The sequence below is a fragment of the Musca domestica genome, unplaced genomic scaffold, assembly GCF_030504385.1.
Source record: "Musca domestica strain aabys unplaced genomic scaffold, Musca_domestica.polishedcontigs.V.1.1 27, whole genome shotgun sequence".
In the NCBI taxonomy this organism is placed as follows: Eukaryota; Metazoa; Arthropoda; class Insecta; order Diptera; family Muscidae; genus Musca; species Musca domestica.
The window spans coordinates 10,946,387-10,972,738 of record NW_026712286.1 but is presented as its reverse complement, the minus strand read 5'-3'; the positions used below and the strand labels follow the sequence as shown (position 1 = coordinate 10,972,738).

General features: G+C 29.5%; 1 protein-coding gene across 5 annotated transcripts in view; it reads right to left on the bottom strand.

The window, feature by feature from the left end:
• The window catches only part of LOC101893904 (adenylate cyclase type 2), a 172,539-nt gene that overhangs the window by 27,044 nt on the left and 119,143 nt on the right, over positions 1 to 26,352 (bottom strand). For all 5 annotated transcript variants that reach the window (XM_059124069.1, XM_059124074.1, XM_059124071.1 and 2 more), the window contains exons 4-6: positions 10,056 to 10,189; positions 6,623 to 6,820; positions 3,611 to 3,733 (exon numbers count right to left, since the gene is read on the bottom strand). In XM_059124069.1, the coding sequence (XP_058980052.1) occupies positions 3,611 to 3,733; positions 6,623 to 6,820; positions 10,056 to 10,189 (455 nt within the window). The remainder of the gene's footprint in view (positions 1 to 3,610; positions 3,734 to 6,622; positions 6,821 to 10,055; positions 10,190 to 26,352) is intronic.

Below are 26,352 nucleotides of genomic sequence, written 5' to 3'. Positions count from 1 at the left end.
ATTGTTATCAATAAATTTTTATTTATAAAATGTTGTTGCCAAAAATTTTTTATATAGATAAAGTTGTTTTCGATAGCTTTCCTTATAGAAAAAATGTTTTTCGATAAATTTCCATAAAGATAAAATACTTGCTGACGATTTATTTAATAAATCTTTGTTATCGATTACTTTTTTAAATGAAAAAATTGTTATTCATATTTTCTTCTTTAGAAAATATTTTTTATCCATAATTTTTTCTTTAGAATAAGTTGCTATCGATAATTTTTTGTTTAGAAAATAATGTTATCGAAAACTTTTACTTTAAAAATAGTTAAATTTTTCTGTAAAAATATTTTTTATCGATAATTTTTTTAATACAAACCTTTATTATCAAAAACATTTTCTTTAGAAAAAGTGTCTATCGAAAACTTTTGCCTAAGAAATGGTTTTTATCGACAGATTTTCTTTTAGAAAATATTTTTATCGATAATTTTTTTCAGTAGAAAATAATGTTATCGACAACTTTTTCTTTTGAATATGATGTTATTAATATATTTCTATTTAGAAAATGTTGTAGCCAATAAGTTTTCTTATAGAAAAAGTTGATTTCTATATTTTTTTAAAGAAAATTGATTTCGATAACTTTTGGTAAAATTATAAATTGTTTTTGACGATTTCTTTAATAGATCATTGTTATTGATTACTTTTTTATTGGAAAAGTTGTTATCGATTTTTTTAGAAAATACTTTCTATGGATAACTTTTTTTTAAAAAAGTCGTTATCGATGACGTTTTTTAGAACAAGTTGATATCGAAAACTTTTACTTTAAAAAAAGTTTTTTATCGATTGACATTTACTTAGAAAATATTGTTATCGATAACTTTTTCTGTAAAAATATTTTTTATCTATAACTTTTTATACACAAAACTTTGTTATTTCTTTAGAAAAAGTGACTATCGATAGCTTTTTCTTTAAAAATAGCTCTTATCGATAGATTTTGTTGTGGAAAATAGTTATATCGATCATTTTTTCCTTCAAAAAATATTGCTATCGATAACTTTTCGTAAAGATAAAAATAGTTTTTGATGATTTCTTTAATAAATCTTTGTTATTTATTACTTATTCATTTATGAAATTGTTATCGATATTATTTTTATCGATAAATTTTTCTTAAGAAAAAAATATTATTGATGACGTTTTCTTTAGGAAAACTATAACGTTTTTCGTGTTTGTTTCCTCTTTCGAGACGAGCTTAATGATCTGAAATTTGCAGTGAAAAGGAAAGCCAGATAGACACTATCACACACTCACCACTATGCGACGCGTTTCGCCGTTGGTAAAGCGGCTAATCAGGCATATTTGGTGTGGATGATGGCTTACAAGGGCCGTTCTCTGGAAAGTAGTATATATTTCGAACTTATTGCAAATTAGCATATGCGAATTATACACTAGAAACTCTCCAGGTTCGACTCATGTTCTATTGGCAGATCTTTTTCACAGCAAAGTTTTGTTTTTGTAGTGATGGATTTTTTGTCCACAACAACTACATTGCTTCCAATGCATACACTTGTTTTAGTGCTGCTGTAGGAATACGGGTTAACGTTTTTCATTTGAAAAAGTTTTTATCTATAATATTGTTATCGAAAACTTTTACTTTAAATAAAGTTTTTATCAATTGTCATGTACTTAGAAAATATTGTTATCGATAACTTTTTTTTACATCATCGATATAATTTTCTTTAGAAAAAGTATTTATCGATTAATTTTTCTTTAAAAATATTCTATACCTCTCTTATTCTATACCTCTCTTACCTTTTTATCGACCACTTTTTCTGTAGAAAAAGTTGAAATCGATAACATTTTTTTTTAGAAAATGCTTTTATCGATAAAGTTTTCTTTGAAAATGTTGTTATCGATAACATTTCATTTAAAAAAAATTGTTGTCGATAATTTTTCTTATAGAAAAAGTTATTATCGATAGCTTTTCTTATGGAAAAAATGTTTTTCGATAACTTTCCGTAAAGATAAAATAGTTTTTGACGATTTATTTAATAAAGCTTTGTTATCGATTACTTTTTTATTGAAAAAAATTGTTATCGATATTTTTGTTAACGATATTTTTGTTATCGATATATTTTGTTATCGATATTTTTTGCTATCGATATTTTTGTTATCGATATTTTTTGTTATCGATATTTTTTGATATCGAAATTTTTGTGTTATCGATAACAATGTTTTCTAAAGAAAAAAATGATAGAATTTAAATTTAGAAAACTGTGTTATCTATCATTTTTTCTTTATAGAATGTTATTGGTAACAAGTTTTCTTATGAAAAAAGTAATCTCATAGAAAAGTTATCGATAACATTTGTTTAAAAAAAAAACTTTTTCGATATCTTTCTCTAAAGATAAAAATAGTTTTTCATGGGTTTGTTTCTTTTTTATTGAAAAAATTGTTATCGATAAGTTTTTTCTTTGAAATCTTGTTATCTTGAACTTTAATAATGGAAAAGTTGATTTTCGTTAATTTTTGTCCATATGAATGACTTGAATTTTTTTCCTTGAATTTTTCCCCCAGAAAACTGTCTTATCGAAGCCTTTCCTTCCACTTGTTTTTTTTTACTTCCTTTCCGTGGAAGGTTACACATTTTCCTTCACATTGATATTCATGGATTTCATTTCGATTGCTGCACCTTGGCCTTTACCTCGATTTCACTTGAAATGGGCATTTAACTGCCTACAATCACTTAAATGTATGGAATTCTCTGCCCATGACTCTGACCGACAAATTCCCACACAATATTGATTCGAGAGTGTGTGTGTGTGTGTGTGGAAAAAAAAACGAACATAAATTTAAACTAGACATGTTGTTGCTGATTCTGTTGTTGTTATCGTTGCAACACTTAAGTGTGCAACAAATGCCAGGTGAATTTGAAAACTGGCTACAGGCAGTCCGATTGCCAGGCAGGCAGGCAGCCAGCCAGCCATGCATTCGGCACTCATCAAAGATGAGCTGCAAAACATCAAGGACATGGAACCACTTAGGACATGTATGAATGTTGCTATTACTATGTGACATGTTTGTTTGTTTTCCATGGACCGTTATGTCCTTTGAATGAACAAAAAAACAATAACAACAACAACTACATCAGAACATAGCTATTTTCAATGCCATTTCGGGGTTGATAAAAAATTTATGATTTTTAATGACTTTTTACACAAAAACCCTTTTTTTTGAAACCTCAAAAAAAAAAGGATGAGAGAGTGGTTGGATGTAGAACGACAGCATTTCAATTGAAATTCAGTTTTCAAATAATGTCCTTGCCCTGTGTTTTGTCCCTTTCGAAATAAAACAGATTTTTAACTATGTGAGCTATTTTCAAAATTAGCTCAGGCCCAGTGGTTGCAACCATAATCCGCCCTCTTACATATGACCCTGCCCCTCTCAGCATTCTTTTGTCTATGGCAAAGAGTCCAATTAAAATTTTCATTTTTTTTTTTCAAAATCATTGTCGAGTCTAGTTGTTGTAATTTTTTGTTATTCATTGGCATCCTTTTTTCTGGGGTTGGGGTAGGGGGGTCGGTTAGGATGGATGGATGGAGACTCGCGCGCTCCAGTGTTGGCTACTTACCACAGGCAAATTAGGCGAATAGTCCGGAGCAATGCACAGACGATAGACAACGTGTATGGCCGTCATAAATAGGGCCAAGACCACAGACACCGGCCACGATATGGGCAGCATTGTGTGAATACCCTGGAGGGGAGGATGAAAAAAAAAATGGAAAAGTGAAAACATAATTAATATGGAAATTCTATGACAGTTTTTTTTCAGTTGTCGTTGTTGTAATGTGTTGCGTGTTTGGGTTTGCTTGGCATTATGAGACCCTGGGGAGTTGTTGCGAGGGCATTCGTTTTATTTGAGGCTATGGATTTGAGAAATTTTGCAAAAGAGGGCTGGGGAAAAGAGGGAAATGGTGTCAGAAGAGCTTTGATGCGAGTTATCGAAAAAATCGATTTATCGAAAAAAAATCGAAAAAAATGTTTGTTGATAAAAAGATTGTTATCAAAAAATTTCTGTGTAGAAAAGCAAGTTATCGATTACTATTTTTTTTAATTTTGTTATCGCATTTTTGTTTTTTAAAAAAATTTTTTATGAGAAAAATAGTATCGATAAGTTTTTCTGGTTATTATCGTCATTATCGATGACTATTTTTATGGAAAAAAATGTTATCGATAACTTTTTCTAGTTATTATCGATGATTTTTTTTATGGAAACAATATTATCGATGACTATTTTATGGAAAAAAATATCGATAATTTTTTCTAGTTATTATCGATGACTATTTTTATGGAAAAAATTATTATTATCGATTTCTGTGTAGAAATCGAAGTTATCGATTACTATTTTTTTTTAAATTTTGTTATCGAATTTTTTTTTTTTTTTTTAATTATTGTCGGTAATTTTTTATCAGACAAATAGTATCGATAATTTTTTCTGGTTATTATCGTCATTATTTATAACTATTTTTATGGAAAAAATATTATCGATAACTTTTTCTAGATATTATCGTTGACTACTTTTATGGAAAAAATATTATCGATGACTATTTTATGGAAAAAAATATCTATATTTTTTTCTAGTTATTATCGATGACTATTTTTATGGAAAAAATATTATAGATAACTTATTCAAGTTATTATCGATGACTAAAAAAATGTTTGTTGTTATTTTTTTGTGAAAACTTTGTTATCGAAATTTTTTTTTAAATTATTGTCGATAATTTTTCTGGTTATTATCATTATCGATGACTCTTTAATGGAAAAAAATATTATCGATAACTTTTTCTAGTTATTATCGATGATTATTTTTATGGAAAAAATATTATCGATGACTATTTTTATGGAAAAATATTATCGATAACTTTTTCTAGTTATTATCGATTACTATTTTATGGAAAAAATATTATCGATAGTTTTTTTCTAGTTATTATCGATTACTTTTTTAATGGAAAAAATATCGATATAATCGATTTATCGAAAAAAAAGTTTATAGAAAAGATTGTTATCGAACAATTTCTGTGTAGAAAAGCAAGTTATCGATGACTATTCTTTTAAGAAAATTTTATTATCGAAGATTTTTTTAAACAAAATGTTATCGATTAGAATTTTTGTGGAAAAAATATCGAAAAAAGTTTATAGAAAAGATTGTTATCGAACAATTTCTGTGTAGAAAAGCAAGTTATCGATGACTATTTTTTTTTAAGAAATATTTGTTATCGAAGATTTTACTAAACAAAATCGAAACCATTTCTGTGTTCGATAACAATTATCGATGACTTTTTGATAGAAAAAATATTATCGATAATTTTTCTTGTTATTATCGTTATTATCGATGACTATTTTTATGGAAAAAATGTTATCGATAACTTATTCTAGTTATTGTCGATGACTAAATGAATGTTGGTTGTTAAAAAGATTGTTATCAATTACTACTTTTTTTTTTTGAAAATTTTGCTATCGAAAATTTTTTTTCTAAAAAAAATTATTGTCGATAATTTTTTTATGAAAAAATAGTATCGATAACATTTTTTGGTTATTATCGTCATTATCGATGATTATTTTTATGGAAAAAAAATATCGATAACTTTTTCTAGTTATTATCGATGACTATTTTTATGGAAAAATATTATCGATAACTTTTTCTAGTTATTATCGGTATTATCGATGACTATTTTGATGGAAAAAAAAATTATCGATAACTTATTCAAGTTATTATCGATGACAAAAAAAAAATGTTGGTTGTTAAAAAGATTGTTATCGAATACTATTTTTTTTTTAAAAATTTTGTTATCGAAAATTATTGTCGATAATTTTTTTTTATGAAAAAAAAATAGTATCGATAACTTTTTCTAGTTATTATCGTCATTATCAATGATTATTTTTATGGAAAAAAAATTATCGATAACTTTTTCTGGTTACTATCGTCATTTCCGATAACTGTTTTTATGAAAAAAAATTATCGATAACTTTTTCTAGTTATTATCGATAACTATTTTTATGGAAAAAAAATTATCGATAACTTTTTCTAGTTATTATCGATAACTATTTTTATGGAAAAAATATTATCGATAACTTTTTCTACTTATTATCGATGACTATTTAATGGAAATAAATATTATCGATAACTTTTTCTAGTTAATATAGATGACTAAAAAAATGTTGGTTGTTAAAAAGATTGTTATCGATTATTATATTTTTTTTTTTGAAAATTTTGTTATTGAAGATTTTTTTTCGAAAAAATTTATTGTCATTATCGATGACTTTTTTGATAGAAAAAATATTATCGATAATTTTTTCTTTGGCTACTATTTTTCATAAGCACCGATTAGCAACCCAATCCCCCTCCCCCTCATTACCTCATCGATAATTCCACATCCAATTACAACAATTGAAGGCAATTTCAAAAAACCAACAACAAATATTTGCCTACTGGAACAATTACTTCCGCCAATTTGCATGAAGTATCGAAGCATTTACCAATAATGGACAAACATCCATTTCCGACCAACAACCGTCGCAAGCAAACAAGCTATACAAACACCTTCACAACAACATCTTTAACTTCAGGACACATTCAACTTACCAGGAATACGGCGAACAAGGGTAATGGCGCCAATTCTTCACCTGTAATTGCCGCTATCGTTCCCAGCGAAAATGTGGTCACAATGGCAAAAGCCAATGCGGCCGATGGTGAACTTAGCACGACTGGGAATTGCAGGGCGGTCAATATGCTGGCCGATATCAGGGCGGCCGATGCCAATAACAGGGTGTGCAATAATTGCTGTAATTTTTCAAAAAAAAGAGAGAAGAGGAATTGATTAAAAGGAATTAAAACAAATAAATGAGGGAGGTATGAAAGGGGTGGGAAAAAAATAATTATTGAATTCTATAGAAAAACATGTTATCGATGAGGTTTTTTTAATTGAAAAGGTGTTATCGATTGTCAATTACATAGAAAAGATTTCTGTGGAAAAAGTTGTTATCGATAATTTTTCTGTAGCAAAAGCTGTTATTGATATTTTTCTATAGAAAATGTTGTTATCGAACAACTTTTCTATGGAAAATGTTGTTATCGAACAACTTTTCTATAGAAAATGTTGTTATCGAACAATTTTTTTACAGAAAATGTTATTATCAAACAACTTTTCTATAGAAAATGTTGTTATCGAACAACTTTTCTCTTGAAAATGTGGTTATCGAACAACTTTTCTATAGAAAATGTTGTTATCGAACAATTTTTCTATGGAAAATGTTGTTATCGAACAACTTTTCTTTGGAAAATGTTGTTATCGAACAACTTTTCTATGGAAAATGTTGTTATCGAACAACTTTTCTATAGAAAATGTTGTTATCGAACAACATTTCTTTAGAAAATATTGTTATCGAACAACATTTCTTTAGAAAATATTGTTATCGAATAAATTTTCTATGGAAAATGTTGTTATCGAACAACTTTTCTATAGAAAATGCTGTTATCGAATAACTTTTCTATGGAAAATGTTGTTATCGAACAACTTTTCTATAGAAAATGTTGTTATCGGAAAACTTTTCTATAGAAAATGTTGTTATCAAACAACTTTTCTATAGAAAATGTTGTTATCGAACAATTTTTTTACAGAAAAATTTATTATCAAACAACTTTTCTATAGAAAATGTTGTTATCGAACAACTTTTCTCTTGAAAATGTGGTTATCGAACAACTTTTCTATAGAAAATGTTGTTATCGAACAATTTTTCTATGGAAAATGTTGTTATCGAACAACTTTTCTTTGGAAAATGTTGTTATCGAACAACTTTTCTATGGAAAATGTTGTTATCGAACAACTTTTCTATAGAAAATGTTGTTATCGAACAACATTTCTTTAGAAAATATTGTTATCGAACAACATTTCTTTAGAAAATATTGTTATCGAATGAATTTTCTATGGAAAATGTTGTTATCGAACAACTTTTCTATAGAAAATGTTGTTATCGAACAATTTTTCTATGGAAAATGTTGTTATCGAACAACTTTTCTCTTGAAAATGTGGTTATCGAACAACTTTTCTATAGAAAATGTTGTTATCGAACAATTTTTCTATGGAAAATGTTGTTATCGAACAACTTTTCTTTGGAAAATGTTGTTATCGAACAACTTTTCTATGGAAAATGTTGTTATCGAACAACTTTTCTATAGAAAATGTTGTTATCGAACAACATTTCTTTAGAAAATATTGTTATCGAACAACATTTCTTTAGAAAATATTGTTATCGAATAAATTTTCTATGGAAAATGTTGTTATCGAACAACTTTTCTATAGAAAATGTTGTTATCGAACAATTTTTCTATTGAAAATGTTGTTATCGAACAACTTTTCTTTGGAAAATGTTGTTATCGAACAACTTTTCTATGGAAAATGTTGTTATCGAACAACTTTTCTATAGAAAATGTTGTTATCGAACAACATTTCTTTAGAAAATATTGTTATCGAACAACATTTCTTTAGAAAATATTGTTATCGAATAAATTTTCTATGGAAAATGTTGTTATCGAACAACTTTTCTATAGAAAATGCTGTTATCGAATAACTTTTCTATGGAAAATGTTGTTATCGAACAACTTTTCTATAGAAAATGTTGTTATCGGAAAACTTTTCTATAGAAAATGTTGTTATCAAACAACTTTTCTATAGAAAATGTTGTTATCGAACAATTTTTTTACAGAAAATGTTATTATCAAACAACTTTTCTATAGAAAATGTTGTTATCGAACAACTTTTCTCTTGAAAATGTGGTTATCGAACAACTTTTCTATAGAAAATGTTGTTATCGAACAATTTTTCTATGGAAAATGTTGTTATCGAACAACTTTTCTTTGGAAAATGTTGTTATCGAACAACTTTTCTATGGAAAATGTTGTTATCGAACAACTTTTCTATAGAAAATGTTGTTATCGAACAACATTTCTTTAGAAAATATTGTTATCGAACAACATTTCTTTAGAAAATATTGTTATCGAATAAATTTTCTATGGAAAATGTTGTTATCGAACAACTTTTCTATAGAAAATGCTGTTATCGAATAACTTTTCTATGGAAAATGTTGTTATCGAACAACTTTTCTATAGAAAATGTTGTTATCGGAAAACTTTTCTATAGAAAATATTGTTATCGAACAACTTTTCAAAGAAAATTTTGTTATCGAACAAATTTTCTATGGAAAATGTTGGTATCGAAATTTTTTTTAAGGAAAATGTTGTTATCGAACAACTTTTCTATGGAAAATATTGTTATCGAACAACTTTTCTTTGGAAAATGTTGTTATCGAAAAATTTTTATATGGAAAATGTTGTTATCGAACAACTTTTCTATGGAAAATGTTTTTATCGAACAACTTTTCTATAGAAAATGTTGTTATCGAACAACTTTTCTATAGAAAATGTTGTTATCGAACAACTTTTCTATAGAAAATGTTGTTATCGAACAACTTTTCTATGGAAAATGTTGTTATCGAACAACTTTTCTATAGAAAATGTTGTAATCGAACAACTTTTCTATAGAAAATGTTGTAATCGAACAACTTTTCTATAGAAAATGTTGTTATCGAACAACTTTTCTATAGAAAACATGTATTTTTCATTGAAAATGTTGTTATCGATTAACTTTTTTGTGGAAAATGTTGTTATCGAACAACTTTTCTATGGAAAATGTTGTTATCGAATAAGTTTTCTATGGAAAATGTTGTTATCGAACAACTTTTTCATAGAAAATGTTGTTATCGAACAACTTTTCTATAGAAAATGTTATTAAATTGTTATCGGTGACATTTTTTTATAAAAATATTTGTAATCGATAATATTTTTGTCAGATGAAATTGTTATCGATCAGGTTTTTCTATAGAAAAATGTGTTATCGTTAACTTTTTCTTTTGGAAAATATGTTATCGATCACATTTTCTGAAATAAAAAAATTACCCACCTCTTCTTACCCTCCCCCATTTTTTCGGAACAATAATTGAAATTACTTTCAACTACTCACCTGTTGGTATATCACACCAATTATAATGGACACCACACATGCCACCAGCGATATCCATAGACCGGAGCGAAATAATGACTTACGCAATCGTTGGCGATAGCGTGTGTACAGGTCATCCAAATGAATGTCCTCCGCTGTAATGGGAAGAGAAAAAGAAGAAAAAAATCAGACCAAATATTAACCGGCTAAAAGCTTAAAATAAGAAAACTGCGAAACAAAAAGGCAGCGGAGGAAAATAATGATTCCAGCCGCTTAATAAAACTTAATGACACTTTTGAAGAGGAGAAAAACGGCGACGATGGAAAGAAGAGAAAGCTGAAATGGCCAGGAAATACCAGACATAAGGACACTTCTAGCGAACTTAATAACAAAATAAAAGCCTACAACTTTTTTTTCGCCAATGACTGAAAGTGGCAAGTGTTTGACCTCTTTTTGGGGGAAGAGGCTTTGAGGGATGTGGTGGGGGCTCTTTAAGAAGGTTAAATTTCAGGAAAACACTTTGTGGAGGGAGGCTATCTAACAGCTGCTTGGCTTCGTGATTGAGTTTATAATTTGTTGCTTTTGATCAGATGTTGGCTGTGAAAAGGATTTCTTGAAAAGGAGGACAGGGGAGGGGAAACGTAAATTGTTTAAAAAGTTTTAGTTTTCTCTTCTTAAGTTTTGCTACTGATGTTGCTTGCGTTGTGCTTTTGTGTTATTGTGTTATCGGAGTTAAGCCAAGTTAAGACACTTTAATTTGCCATTAATTTGTGAATGTTGCCAGGACTGAAAGCATCATTTCGTATTCTCAAAGAGCATTTGTTTGATGTATTATTAATTAGTTTGAGGTAGCTTGTGGAAAAGAGGAGAATAGAGATTTACTTATTTTTTTCCCTAAACCAAAATCAAAGATAACAAAAAGTTACAAAGAGAAACCTCAGGGCGTATGGTGTTTGGGGGGTGTGTATACGCCACAGGGTTCGGGTGATACATTGCCACAACATGTTATCGATGACTATTTCTATGGGAAGAGATGATTTTGAATGATTTATATAAAGAAAAAATAATAATCAACGAATTTTTTAATAGAAAACGTTATTATCGATAAAATAATTGTTATCGATAACATATTCTACACAAAGTGATATATCAATGACTTTTTCCAAAAAAAAAAAAAAAAAAAAAAAAAAAAAAAAAATAGTAATAATATCTGTTATTTCTTTTGTAGAACAAAATATTCTCCATGAGTTTTTTATAGAAAATCGGTAATGTGATATCGATAATTTTTTTCTATAGGAATTCCAATTATCGATAAATTAAATAATAAATAAATAATTAATTATTTTGATGACTTTTTCTACAAGGTTGTAATCGCTGACATTTTCATAAAAAACGGCGTTGTGATTTTTTTATGAAAAATGCTATTATCGATTTCATTTTATATAGAAAAAGTTGTTATCGATTTATGTTTTCATAGAAAAAATTGTTATCAACAGTTTTTTTTTCATGAAAAAAATTGTTATCGACTAATTTTTTTGATAAAAAAAGTTATTATCGATTAATTTTTCTATAGAAAAAGTTGTTATCGATTACTTTTTCTATAGAAAACGTTGTTATCGATTACTTTTTATATAGAAAACGTTGTTATCGATTACTTTTTATATAGAAAACGTTGTTATCGATTACTTTTTCTATAGAAAACGTTGTTATCGATTAATTTTTCTGTAGAAAACGTTGTTATCGATTACTTTTTATATAGAAAACGTTGTTATCGATTACTTTTTATATAGAAAACGTTGTTATCGATTACTTTTTCTATAGTAAACATTGTTATCGATTACTTTTTCTATAGTAAACGTTGTTATCGATAATTTTTTATATAGAAAACGTTGTTATCGATTACTTTTATATAGAAAACGTTGTTATCGATTACTTTTTCTATAGTAAATGTTGTTATCGAACAAATTTTCTATGGAAAATGTTGTTATCGAACAAATAATGTAATGGATTACTTTTTCTATAGAAAATGTTGTTATCGATTACTTTTTCTATAGAAAACGTTGTTATCGATTACTTTTTCTATAGAAAATGTTGTTATCCATTACTTTTTCTATAGTAAACGTTGTTATCGATAATTTTTTATATAGAAAACGTTGTTATCGATTACATTTTCTATAGTAAACGTTGTTATCGATAATTTTTATATAGAAAACGTTGTTATCGATTACTTTTTATATAGAAAACGTTGTTATCGATTACTTTTTCTATAGTAAACATTGTTATCGATTACTTTTTCCATAGAAAAAGTTGTTATCGATTACTTTTTCTATAGAAAAAGTGGTTATCGATTACTTTTTCCATAGAAAATGTTGTTATCGATTACTTTTTCTATAGTAAACGTTGTTGTCGATAATTTTTTATATAGAAAACGTCGATTTCTTTTCCCATAGAAAAAGTTTTGATCAAACACTTTTTCCATAGAAAAAGTTGTTATCGATTACAATTAAAAAAAACAATTCTTATCGATTACATTTTCTATAGAAAAAGCTGTTATCGATTAATTCTTTTTATAGAAAAAAAAATGTTATCGATTATATTTTCTCTACAAAAAGTTGTCATCGATTGTGATTTTCGTAGAAAAATATCTCATCGATCGTCATTAAGTTGCTATAGATTACTTTTTTTATAGAAAAATTATCGATTCCACTTTTCCTAGAGAAGGTTGTTATTGATTAATTTTTCCATAGAAAAAGTTGTTATCGATTAGTTTTTTATTGAAATTTTTTTAATCAATAAATGTTTCATAGAAAAATTTGTTATCTATTTTTTTTCATAGTTGCTACAAAAAACGTACAAAAAACGTTTATCGATTATTTTTTTATAGAAAAAGTTGTTATCGATTACTTTTTCTATAAAAAACAGTTTTATCGACTCCATTTTCCATAGAAAAATTTGTTATCGATTATTTTTTTTCATAGAAAAATTTCTATAGAAAACGTTGTTATCGATTACTTTTTTTGTAGAAAAATTTTTTTTTCATAGAAAAATTTGTTATCGATTACCTTTTCTATAGAAGAAGTTGTTATCGATTACTTTTTTTGTGGAAAAAGTTTGGTAAAAATTTATTATCGATGATATTTTCGATACAAAAAAGCTGGTATCGAAAACTTTTTTAATATTCATTTTTAAAGCGAAAGTAGTTGTCGGTTGGTTATTCGGTAGGATACTATGTTATCGAATTTTCCATAAATAACTGTGTCATCGTTTAATTTTTTTTGTAGAAAAATTTGTAATCGGTAATTTTTTTACAAAGAATAATTAGTTAACATTGAGTTTTCCTATAGAAAAGATGTGTTATCGATAACATTTTCTTTCGAAATAGTTTTTAACAGTGTGTCCTTTGACAGGAAATATTGTTATCGTCGGCTACTCTGATCAGAAGAAGTTCTAATCGATGTTTTTTAAAGCGTTTTTATCGTCTAAATTTTTGATAGAGAAAATTGTTATCGAAGACTTTTTACCCAGGAAGAGTTATTATCGATAACATTTTTGTTGGGAAAAATAGTTATCGATGACATATTTGATAAAAAAAGTTTTAATCGTAAGTTTTTCTTAAAAATAGGTATCAATAACTTTTTTTTATTAAAATCACTGCTATCGGTGATTTTTTTTAATTGCAAATTTTTGTCGATGGTTTTTCCAGAGACGGCACTCTGATGAGAAAATGTTATAATCGATAGATATTTTTTTGTAAAGACTTGTTATCGACGACTTTTTTGTTAGAATAACTTGTTATCGATAATATTTTCGATTGAAAAGGCTGTTAGCGAAGGCTTTTCAAATTGGAAAAGTGGTTATCGAAGACATTTTTGTTGGGAAATTGTTGTTATCGATGATATATTCTATAGAAAAATAGTTATCGATATTTTTTTTCTTTAAAAAAAAAAAATTAAAAATGTTTAAAAAATGTTATCGATGACTTTTTCCATTAAAAACACTGTTATCGGTGATTTTTTTTTAAATTATAAATGTTGATCGATTTTTTGCCAGAGATGGCTACTCCGATGATAAAATGTTATAATCGATAGATATTTTTTTTGTGAAGATTTGTTATCGATGAGTTTTTTGATAGAAAAACTTGTTATCGATAATAGTTTCCATAGAAAAAGTTATTATCGAGGGTTTTTTATATATGAGAAAAACTGTTATTGATGACATTTTTGTTGGAAAAATTTGTTATCGATGATGTATTCGGTGGAAAAAGTTGTTATCGATATTTTTTTCTTTAAAAAAAATTAAAAATGTTTACAAAATGTTATCGACGACTTTTTCCATTAAAAACACTGCTATCGGTGATTTTTTTTTTTAATTATAAATGTTGGTCGATTTTTTGCCAGAGACGGCTACTCGGATGAGAAGAAGTTATAATCGATGGATTTTTTTTTTGTGAAGATTTGTTTTCGATGATGATAGAAAAACTTGTTATCGATGATAGTTTCCATAGAAAAAGTTATTATCGAGGGATTTTTATATATGAGAAAAACTGTTATTGATGACGTTTTAGTTGGAAAAATTTGTTTTCGATGATGTATTGGTAGAAAAAGTTGTTATCGATAATTTTTTCTTTAAAAAAAATTAAAAATTTTTAAAAAATGTTATCGATGACTTTTTCCATTAAAAACACTTCTTTCGGTGATTTTTTTTTTTATTATAAATGTTGATCGATTTTTTTTGCCAGAGACGGCTACTTGGATGAGAAGAAGTTATAATCGATGGATTTTTTTGTGAAGATTTGTTATCGATGAGTTTTTTGGTAGAAAAACTTGTTATCGATTATAGTTTCCATAGAAAAAGTTATTATCGAGGGCTTTTTATATATGAGAAAAACTGTTATTGATGATATTTTTTGGAAAAATTTTGTTATTCGGTAGAAAAAGTTCTTATAGATATTTTTTTCTAGAATGCAAAATGTTGTCGTTGCCTTTTTAGGATATTTTTATACCCTCCACCAAAAAAGGTATGGAGGGTATATTAACTTTGTCATTCCGTTTGTAACTCATCGAAATAATCATTTTAGACCCAACAAAGTATATATATTCTTGATCAGCGTAAAATTCTAAGACGATTTAGCCCTGTCCGTCCGTTTGTCCGTCTGTCCGTCTGTTGTAATCACGCTACAGTCTAAACGAATTAAGATAGGAAGCTAAAATTTTGCACAGATCTCTCTTTTGTCTGCAGGCAGGTCAAGTTCGAAGATGGGCTATATCGGTCCACGATATCGTATAGCCCCCATATAACGGTACCCCCCGATATTCGGTATTTTGATGATTTTACCCACATTTTTCAACGGAATTGTCTGAAAATCCACAAAAGGAGTCCCTTGTGGGCATTTTACTGCCTCAAAATGAAGTGTCTATATAGGTCCACGATATCGTATATCCCCCATATAACTGTAACCTCCGATATTCGGTATATTGATGATGTTAGCCACGCTTTTCAATGGAATTGTCTTAAAATCAACACAAGTAGTTCCTTGTGAGTACTTCACCCCCTGAGAGAGAATTGTCTATACAGGTCCACGATATCGTATATCCCCCATATAACGGTACCCCCCCGATATTCGGTATTTTATGATTTGACCCACATTTTTCATCGGAATTGTCTGAAAATCCACACAAGGAGTTCCTTGTGGGTACTTTATACCCGATATTCGGTATTTTGATGTTTTTAGCCATATTTTTCAACGGAATGGTCACAAGGGGTTCTTTGTGAGCACTTTACCCACCGAGAGAGAATTCTCTATATAGGTTAACGATAACGTATAGCTCCCATATAACGGTACCCCGCGATATTCGGTATTTTGATGATTTTAGCCACATTTTCCAATCGTATTGCCTGAAAATCCACACATGGAGTTCCTTGTGAGTACTTTACACGCAGATCGTTATCGAACATATTTCCTTGAAAAAAAAAATCTCATCGATAAATTTTTCTATTAAAACCTCGGCTATCAACATTTTTTTTTTCCAATAAAAAATGTTTTTCGTTGTTTTTTTGCAGAGAAAATATTTGTTATCGATACACTTTTGCGTCAAAAAAAACTTTATTATCTTTGAAAAATTTGTAATTGGTGCAAAAATCCTCCAAATATGTTGGTGACAAACTGTGGACCCCCAGAGCGTATGAGTAATGGGCATAGGCCCAATGGATATTCATACGCCACAGTGTCCATTTAATTGAACAAAACATTTTTTTTTTTTTTTTTTTTTTTTTTAATAATTCTCAAATGGAATGCTATTGTAGCAACAACATCCATTACCAACTTTCAAATTTTTTTTATTAAAAATCCAAATCCCAGAGTTTCATGCATCTCCACGTTTGAAATCCCACCTCCCACCTAAATCCATTTACGAAATTCAATAGCTTTTGGATAATTTCAGTATGTCATTACCATTAGCCATTTAAATATTCGAAAAAAAAAAAAAAAAAGATCCCAAAGAGGACAAAAAAAACAACAACTTTTAGATAAAACAAATATTGAGGTTAAGTAAATATTGCCACAATATGGCCAAGACAAATAACATTATGGCCAATGGCAGATGAAGACGACAGCGACGACAACGAGAAGTAAGTCAGGCCAAGTATCACATGGCTTAAATTAGTGGCCAATAAAGTACAACAGCTGTCCAAGGTGTGGGTGGCTGGGGGTTGGCCGTGTAAGGAAAAACTGAAAGCTACAACAACAACAATATGATAACAATATTTATGTTTACATTATGGTTCCGACTCTACCAGGCATTGTCTGAGATGCATCAGCAACAAAAAAGTGGAAACACACAAAACTCAGGCAAACAAGGAAATTTGCTGAGCTGGGTTGGAAACAACAACAATAATAGCAACATCAACAACAACTCCATTGTAAATATTGTTTTAAGCAAACAGAACAGAAGAGAAAAGAAAAAACCAAACAAAATGCTCCATCCACTCCCACAACATGATGCCAGCCAGAACTTTATGGTGTTTACATTCATGTCCTTTTAGCAGGACACAAAGAGGATGGTCGTGGTGGTGTTTTGGCTGTTGACTTGAACATGCCAAGCCAAGGAAGGAGGGATTTTCAACTTGTTGCTTCTGCGACTGACTTATTCTGACTCTCCCACCCCTGGCCCAGGTGTGAACTATTTGCCAAACAAATTGGACAAATATGTTATGATTTTGGAAGGACAATAACATTAGTTTTCCTTTTGATATTTCGTTTTTTCAGAATTTTTTGCCTCCATATGGTCGTGGTAGATTACTGAAAAGAAAGTGGAACAAGTTCAAAAAGTATCAGTCGATTTTGCCAACAGATGTATACCCTATCTTGAATCCTTTGTGGGGAGGTACCGGAAGGAATGGTCCGATCTTTACCATCTTTACAGCAGATCTTGAGTTCATGGAAATATTGAGATGTAACAAGTCTGAATGAAATTTAATGTTAATTTTGCGATTTATGAGGTTCATGGATATTCCAAATTTTGACCCTTTGTGGGGGAGGTACCAGAAGGAGTGCACCGATACATTCCATCTTCGCAGCAGATCTTGTGTTAGTAGAAATAATAGGATGTGTGAAATTTGAAGAGATCCTGATGCTTATTTCGGATTTTATCATCGTTTTTGCTATTTCGAACTTTGACCCTTTGTGAGGGAGGTACCAGAAGGAATGGTCCGATCTCTACGATATTTATAACAGATCTTGTGTTGATGGAAATATTGAGATGTACAAAGTCTGAATGGAATCGGAAGTCGATTTCGCGTTTTATGAGCTTCATGGATATTCAAAATTTTGACCCTTTGTGGGGAAGGTACCAGAAGGAGTGAACCGATACAGTCCATCTTCAGAGCAAATCTTGCGTTGGTAGGAATAATGGGATGTGTGAAATTTGAAGAGAACCAGATGCTTATTTTTGGTTTTATAATACTTTTTTGATATTCCGAACTTTGACCCTTTGTGAGGGAGGTACCAGAAGGAATGGTCCGATCTCTACGATATTTATAACAGATCTTGTGTTGATGGAGATATTGAGATCTACAAAGTCTGAATGGAATCGGATGTTAATTTTGCGATTTATGAGCTTCATGGATATTCAAAATGTTGACCCTTTGTGGGGGAGGTACCAGAAGGAGTGAACCGATATATCTCATCTTCACAGATAATCTAGCTTTAGTAGAAATAATGGGATGTGTGAAATATGAAGAGAAACGGATGATTATTTTGGATTTTATCATCGTTTCGGTTATTCCGAACTTTGAACCTTTGTGGGGGAGGTACCAGAAGGAATGGTCCAATCTCCTCCATTTTGGTAAGAGATCTTGTGTTGATGGAAATATTGAGATGTACCGAGACTGAATGGAATTGGATGCTAATTTTGCATTTTATGAGCTTCATGGATATTCAAAATTTTGACCCTTTTATGGGGGAGGTACCAGAAGGAGTGGACCGAAAAATTTCATTTTCACACCAGACCTTGGGTTACTGAAAATATTATGATGTGTGTGATTTGAAGACAATCGGACATTTACATCACATTTTATAAGAGTTATAATTATTCGAAATTTTGACCCTTTGTGGGGGAGGTACTTGATGGAGTGGACCGATATTGTTCATTTTCGCACCTGACGTAGCACTGATGAAAATATTAGGATTTGCAAAGTTAGAGCAAAATCGGATTATCGTTTCTCTTTCTGTGCAGAAAATTTTTTTGTTGAAAATTTCGACCTTTTGTGTGGGAGGTACCAGAAGGAGTGGGCCGATATTACCCATCTCCGAACTCGATCAAAGTTTGATAATAATATTATGATGTACCAAGCTTGGTCCAAATCGGATACTCCCTTTGAGAGTTATCGTGCCCACCAGCCAGACAGACAGGCGAACGGACGGAAGGACATCGTTAGATGGACTCCAAATATTCTGAAACGGATTTGGTCCAAAGAGACCTGGGGTCTAAAATCCACGTTTTGACCGTATCAAATGTTATATACCCTCTCTCTGGCCATGTGGCTGAGGGTATAAAAATAGTCCTTTCGTGGAAACCCATGGGTTTTTCATGTATTTTGTAGCCATAGAATTTTTTTATTTAAATTTTTAAAATCCTTAAAAATATTCCTTAAAGTTGCAAAATAGTCCTTAGAAAAATATTTTATAAAATTCTTAGATTTATGGACCCATCAGTCCTTGAAAAAAAAAATAACACTTCGAAACTGCAATTTTATGACTCTGATAGTCCTTGGATAAAATATGACATAAATAATTCTAAATTGTCCTTAACAATATTTCATAAAAAAATCCTTGTAAAATGTTCCTTAAAAGTTCATGTTAAAGGATTCTGATAGTTCATGAAAAAAATCTCCACAAATTTAAAAAACCCTGAAAATATGTTTTTTATTCAAAATAGTCCTTAAAAATAATCCTTTAGTCCTTAGAAAAATCTCCAAAAATCTTAAAAATCCTGAAAACATGTTTTTTTTATTCAAAATAGTCCTTAAAAATACTCCCTTAGTCCTTAAAAAAATCTCCAAAAATCTAAAAAACCATGAAAACATGTTTTTTTTATTCAAAAAAGTCCTTAAAAATCGTCCCTTAGTCCTTAAAAAAATCTCAACCAATTTAAAAAAACCCTGAAAATATGTTTCTTATTTAAAATAATCCTTAAAAATCGTCCTTTAAATACAAAACCAATTTTGAAAAAATATCCCTGAAAAATTAAAAATGAAAAATTTATCAAAAACCCCACACACACATATCCTTTTTATAGAAATCAATTAACTTGTTTTCAGGCAGGAGGACATTCGCACTCCTCTAGTCCTTCACATTCAAGGTCACAACCTAACCACCCTCCTCAAGAAAAAAAACATTTGCAAAACAAATGCTCCAATGATTTTCCTCGTAATCAGCATTTTATCATTGCAAATAATTTATCATCCTGACGAGTTAGATGTCCTTTGTTAGGATGGCTGACACGATGACAAATGGCAGACACCGCTAGACAGTCAACCAAGCAAGCAACCAACCAGCCAGACCGGTTGTTGAATGACAAATATCTAATGTGTCAACTAGTCGAAGGTAGCGATTAATTATGCCTTTCCTCACCACCACCACCCCTCCACTTCCTGTCGAGAAAAGGACATCATCATATCACCAGGTTGGCAGGACTAACTTACATATATCATATGATTTCAAATTAAGGACACAACACAGAAATGTAATTTTCTCAAAATAAAAATGACAATTTGGTACAGTACATCGATGTATTGAATGCCTCACACTAACAACAACAACAATAACCTCCCAAAAAATAAACAGCATCTCGCCATTACCTATTCATTCACATTTGACATTGGTTGTTCATTGCTGCGTATGATTGTTATTAATTCATTTGAATGACTATTAATGACACTCATACGCCCTGGAGGTCGTTGCACCTTTGTGCAAATGTGAGGGGGAGTGCAAGGATAATCGAAAATAAAATTAATGGAAAATTGTGCCTGTGTGTGTGAGTGTTTTTTCTATTTATAACCCTCGTGCAAAAAAAAAAAAAAAATAGGAACAACCTTATTACGGGCAGCCAATTTGTTTCATGATTAACAGAAATTGCATGTCAACGCCAGTCATTCGACACGGAGGTCAATCACGGGCATCAGTGAGCCATGAAAAGAAAAACTTTTTTTATTTGGGATTGAAAAAAAAATTGAAAAACTGAATTTTTTAAGGAGTATTTTAGGTTTTTTGGGAAATGTATTTTTTTAGAGCACCTAAGAAAAAAAAAATAAATGAATAAAAAATAAAATAATGCAAATAGTTCCTGAAATTAAATACTTAAAAATTTCAAAAAAAAAAAAAATAATAAATAAATAAATAAATAAATAAATAAATAAAAAAAAAACAAATAAAAAAGTTGAATAAAATATGGCTCTAAAATAAATAAAATTTTTAATAAATTCCAAAAAACAAAAACAAAAATGGAAAAAAAATATTTCAATGGTCATTAGAAAAATAAATAGTCCTTTGAAAAAATAGGTTTTAAAAATAAATAAAATCTTAAAAATCCAAAAAAAAAAAAAAAATAAATAAAGAAATTTGAATTAGAATTAAATTAAAATTGATTTTTTTAAAGGAAACTTTTTGGTTTTGGGGGAATATTTTATTAGGATATTTCCTTAAATCGGATGTAGTCGTTAGTCCTCGAAAATAAATGCCTTACAAATAAATAAAATGAGTTAAAATTCTTAAAAAAAAAACATAAAAAAATTAAATTGAAATTAGAAAAACGACATTAAAAAATATGCCTCATAAAGATAAAGATAAATAAAATAAAATTTTCAAAATTCCAATAAAAAATGGAAAAAAATATTTCCTTAAATCGGAAATGATCATTAGAAAAATAAATAGTCCTTGCAAAAATAGGTTTTAAAAATAAATAAAAAATAAAAAATCTTAAAATCCAAAAAAAAAAAAAAAATAAAAATTTGAAAAATAATTCAATTAAAAATAAATGAATTTTTTTAAGAACAATTTTTAGGTTTTTGGGGAATATTTTCTTGAGAGAAAGTGATAATTAAAAAATATATATTGAAATAAAATTTTTTAAAAAAAATCAAGGTTTTTGGGGAATAAAATTCTTAAAAATCCCAAAATCCTTAAAAAAAATTATGCCTTAAAAATATACCTTAAAAATTGAAAAATATTTATTTAAATCAATTTTGTTTGGCGCTGATAGTCCTTGAGAAAGGTTGCTTAGAAATCCAAAAAATAAAAAATAAAAAAAATCCCTAGAAAAGAAATCGTAGACAATATTCCAGAAAATATAAAAAATCGTTCTCTAATGACAAAGCTTGTCCTTGAAAAAAAAAAAAAAAAATAGAAAAATATGTCCTTAAAAATAATCTTGAAATTAAGGCAAAATTTTGACAAGAAACTATTATTTTTAACTTTCAAGGATTATCGGAGGATTTTATTCCCGGAACCCAGAAATATTTGAGCTAATAAATTTGGTATTTTAAAAAAGAATTTCCTAAGCCATTTTTTGGATTTTTAAGTAGCACTCGTTTCAAAGACTTTTTGGAATTTTAGGAAACATTCTCATGACCATTGAGACTTTTAAGCAGCATTATTTACAATACCTTTGTGTATTTTCAAAGATTTTTTTTTTTTAACTGAAAAAAATATTCCCTAAAAATCGAAAATGGTAATTGAAAAAATATATTGTCCCTGAAAAAATATGCCTTAAAAATTAAAAATGGTCAATTTTTTTTGGCGCTGATAGTCTTTGAAAAAGATTGCCTATAAATCCAAAAAATTGTCTTTAAAACATATCATTAAAAGTAATCTTAGAAAATATTCCTTAAAAATCGATCACTAATGGCTCCGATAGTTCTTGAAAAATATTGCCTAAATATTTAAAAATATTCTTGATGTTTTGGAAATATTTTCACAACCATTTATTAAGAAATATTATTCAGGAAATATTTTTGAACTACTACTAGAAACTTTTAAATTTCAAAAAAAAAAATTATTAAAAATCTGAAGGAAAATTATTTAAAATCCCCAATAATAAAAAAAGCATTTTGTAATTTCATTTTCAAAAAAAAATTTATTTTTTAGGAAATATTTTTGAACTACTACTTGGATCTGTTAAATTTCAAAAAAAAAAAAAAAAAAAAAAAAAATTAAATAGGTCCTGGAGGAAAATTTTTTTAATATCCCAATAAAAATAAAAAAAAAAAACATTTTTTAATTTCATTTTCATTATCATTTTCAAAAAATCAAATTTCAAAAAATATTTCTTCAATCGAAAATAGTCATTGGAAAAATATAGTCCTTGAAAAAATATGCCTTAATTTTATTTTTTTTAAACCACGTTTATGGACATATGTTCATATTCTGCGTTTAACTCACACACATCTCCAATACTTGTTGGTTTTTCCTCGTACATGGATCTCTCATTGCTTCAAAACATCGTGTCCCATTGTAAACTAACATGACAGTTAGATTCTATTTGCCTCGTTTCTTTTTTTTTTTTCAATAAAATTGACGCACCACAAAAACACATACGCAGATAAACATTCTAAAGACGGCAATAACATTCCATCACATACTCGCTGACATTCACCAATACACACACACATAATGATTTGTTGTTCTCCCCCCATACCAAACACGCAATGAGCGTTGGTATGTTTTATCTTGAATCCCATAATACAATTGTAAAGTACAGAGGGAGAGGGACAAAGGGAGAGAGAGTGGGAACGTAAGTGAGAGTGTTCTCACATATGTTAACAAAATACTCTTCATAGAGGCCCATCATCTACTCTTCCTTTTCTTTCTCTATCTCTAGATCTATCCACCCAACACTACCCACCCATCCACCACACATTGCCAGTTTCTATTTGAAATTACTTTTTTCTTGGCTTCCGCCTAAAAGTATGCTACGGCGTTGATTGCCTCTGATAATGGCATTGCTGGGAGAAATGATAATCGAGCAGAAATAGAAATGCCGTTTTGTTTGTTTGTTGACTGTTATTATTGTATTTTTTATTTGTTGCTTTTGTTGTTGTTGTTGTTGCTGTTATTGTTACATTTATCTGTCGATAGCGGAATTCTAAAGAGAAACTATTAAAGTTTTACTTATCCAAAGGGGATTTATATTGGAAATGAAATCATCTGTGTCTGGTAGAAGGAAAAGTAGGGGAATTTGTCAGAAGCGTTTTTATCTGTTGAGTAATTGTCTTTTGATTTGTGATCTTTGGAATCCTTAAAAAATTATTTAAAAAATTTAATTCCGAAGAAAATCTCTCCCGAGTTAGAGACCTCAGTTGGCTTCTCTCTTAGGGGTAATTTTTGGCTTAACGGGAGATTTAATCATTACAAAGAACTTGGAGAAGGAAAACTAAATCGAGATGTTTTGATAAGGTGACACACGTTAAGGACAGCTGATGTCTTCTGTTCCAGAACCTACAAGACTCTACTATTTTTTTTTGGATTTTTAAGTACCACTCGTTTCCGGGACTTTTTGGAATTTTAGAAAACATTTTTTCGAGCATTCGGATTTTTAAGCAGCAATGACTTTTGTTGATTTTGAAAGAAATTATTTTTTAAATTGAAAAAAAAAATATTCCCTAAAAATCGAAAATGGTCATTGGAAAAATATATAATCCCTGAAAAAATATGCCTTAAAAATTACAAATGGTCCTTGAAAAAATATTCTGTAAAAATCGAAAATAGTTATTGAAAAATATTTCTTTAAAATTATTTTTTCGCCAAAATCCAAAATAGTCAAAAAAAAAAAAAAAACAATTCATTATTTTTATTAAAATATTTAAAAATAAATATAAATAAATAAGGAAAGTTTACGTAAAAATTTTAAGCTTGCCAAACAGATTTTTCCATCGATTCCTCGCCAAAATTCGGTTGAAGGCAAGAGTTGACTAGGTTTTGAAATCGTTTCCTGTCTGAACTTTTTATACCCTCAGCCATATGGCTAATGAGGGTACATATAATTTGATACGGCCAAAATGTGCCTCATCGAAATAACGATTTTAGAGCCTAGGTCTCTTTGGACCAAATTCGTTTCAGGACATTTGGTGTCAAACGAGCGATGTTCGCCCGTCCATCTGTCTAGCTGGTGCGCACGAAAACTCTCGAAGGGAGTATACGATCTCGTTCAAACTTGGTACATCGTAATATTATTGTCAAACTTAGGTTGAGTTCGAGGATAGGCAATATCGGTCCACTCCTTCTGGTAACTCCCCCACAAAAGGTCGAAATTTTCAAAAAAAAAAAAATATTTCACTGCACAGTGAGAGAGGATGATCCGATTTTTCTCCAACTTTCTAAATCAAAATATTTGTATCAGCGCTAGGTCAGGTGCGAAAATAGACAATATCGGTTTAATCCATCAAGTACCTCCCTCTCAAAGGGTCAACATTTTGAATTATTATAACTCTTATAAAATGTGATGTAATGTGATGTGATGATGTGTCCGATGATCTCCAAATTACAAATATTGCAGTATTTGTATTAACCCGTCATCGGGTTCGAGGATGGAATTTATCGATCCACTCCTTTTGGTACCTCCCCCACAAAGGGCCAAAATTTTAAATAACCCTGGAACTCATAAAACGTGAAATAAACATCCGATTTCATTCAGACTTGGTACATCTCAATATCTCCATCAGCACAAGATCTGATGTAAATACGGTAGAGATCGGACTATACCTTCTGGTACCTCCCCCACAAAGGGTAAAAGTTTTAAATAACCCTGAGTATCATAAAACGCAAAATTAACATCCGATTCCATCCAAACGTGGTACATCTCATTATTTCTGCCAACTGTCATAAATATCGGACCATTTCTTCGGGTACCTCCCCCACAAAGGTTCGAATTTTGAATAACCAAAACGATAATAAAATCCGAAATAAGTATCCGGTTTTCTTCATATTTCACACATCTTATTATTTCCACTAACACAAGATCTGCTGTGAAGATGAAATATATTGGTCCTCTCCTTCTGGTACCTCCCCCACAAAGGGTCAAAATTTTGAATAACCCTGAAACTCATAAAACGCAAAAATAGCATCCGATTCCATTCAGACTTGGTACATCTCAATATTTCCATCAACACAAGATCTGCTGTGAAGATGGGAGGGATCGGACCATTCCTTCTGGTACCTCCCTCACATAGGCTTCAATATTTTGAAAAACCAAACGCTCAAGGATAGCGAAATAAACTCTCCAACTCTCTTCAAATTCCATACATACAAACATTTTTTTGTAACAAAAAATCTGCTGTAAAGATGATATATAACTGCGTACCCCGTCGAGTACCTCCCCCACAAAGGGTCACAATTTTCAATACTTTTATCCAATATAACATGCGAAAAAAGTCAGTTTTTCCTTGCGACCTGCTGTATCTAAATATTTTTCTCCACCAGAAACCTGATTGATGTTTTTTTTTAACTTGCTAAATAGGCCCTTTCCTTCCGAACCACAAATCGCATCATAGCACTATTCAATAGAAATTTGTAAAAAGGAATCTATGAATGATAGACACACACACACAAGTTCAATTTGTTGGAAAGTATTATGGCCTTTGTTCCTTTCATTCAGACAACAAAACGTTCCTTTCTTAACCACTACCACCCACTCTCTCTCCCTTTCTCCCTCTCACGCACACTCCCACTATTGCTCATTCAACGGAAAAGGCAATGACGTTTATGTCAAATAACTTAAACTTGTTAACCGGCAGAGTAACTTTTCCAACGCAACGACAAAAAAAATGC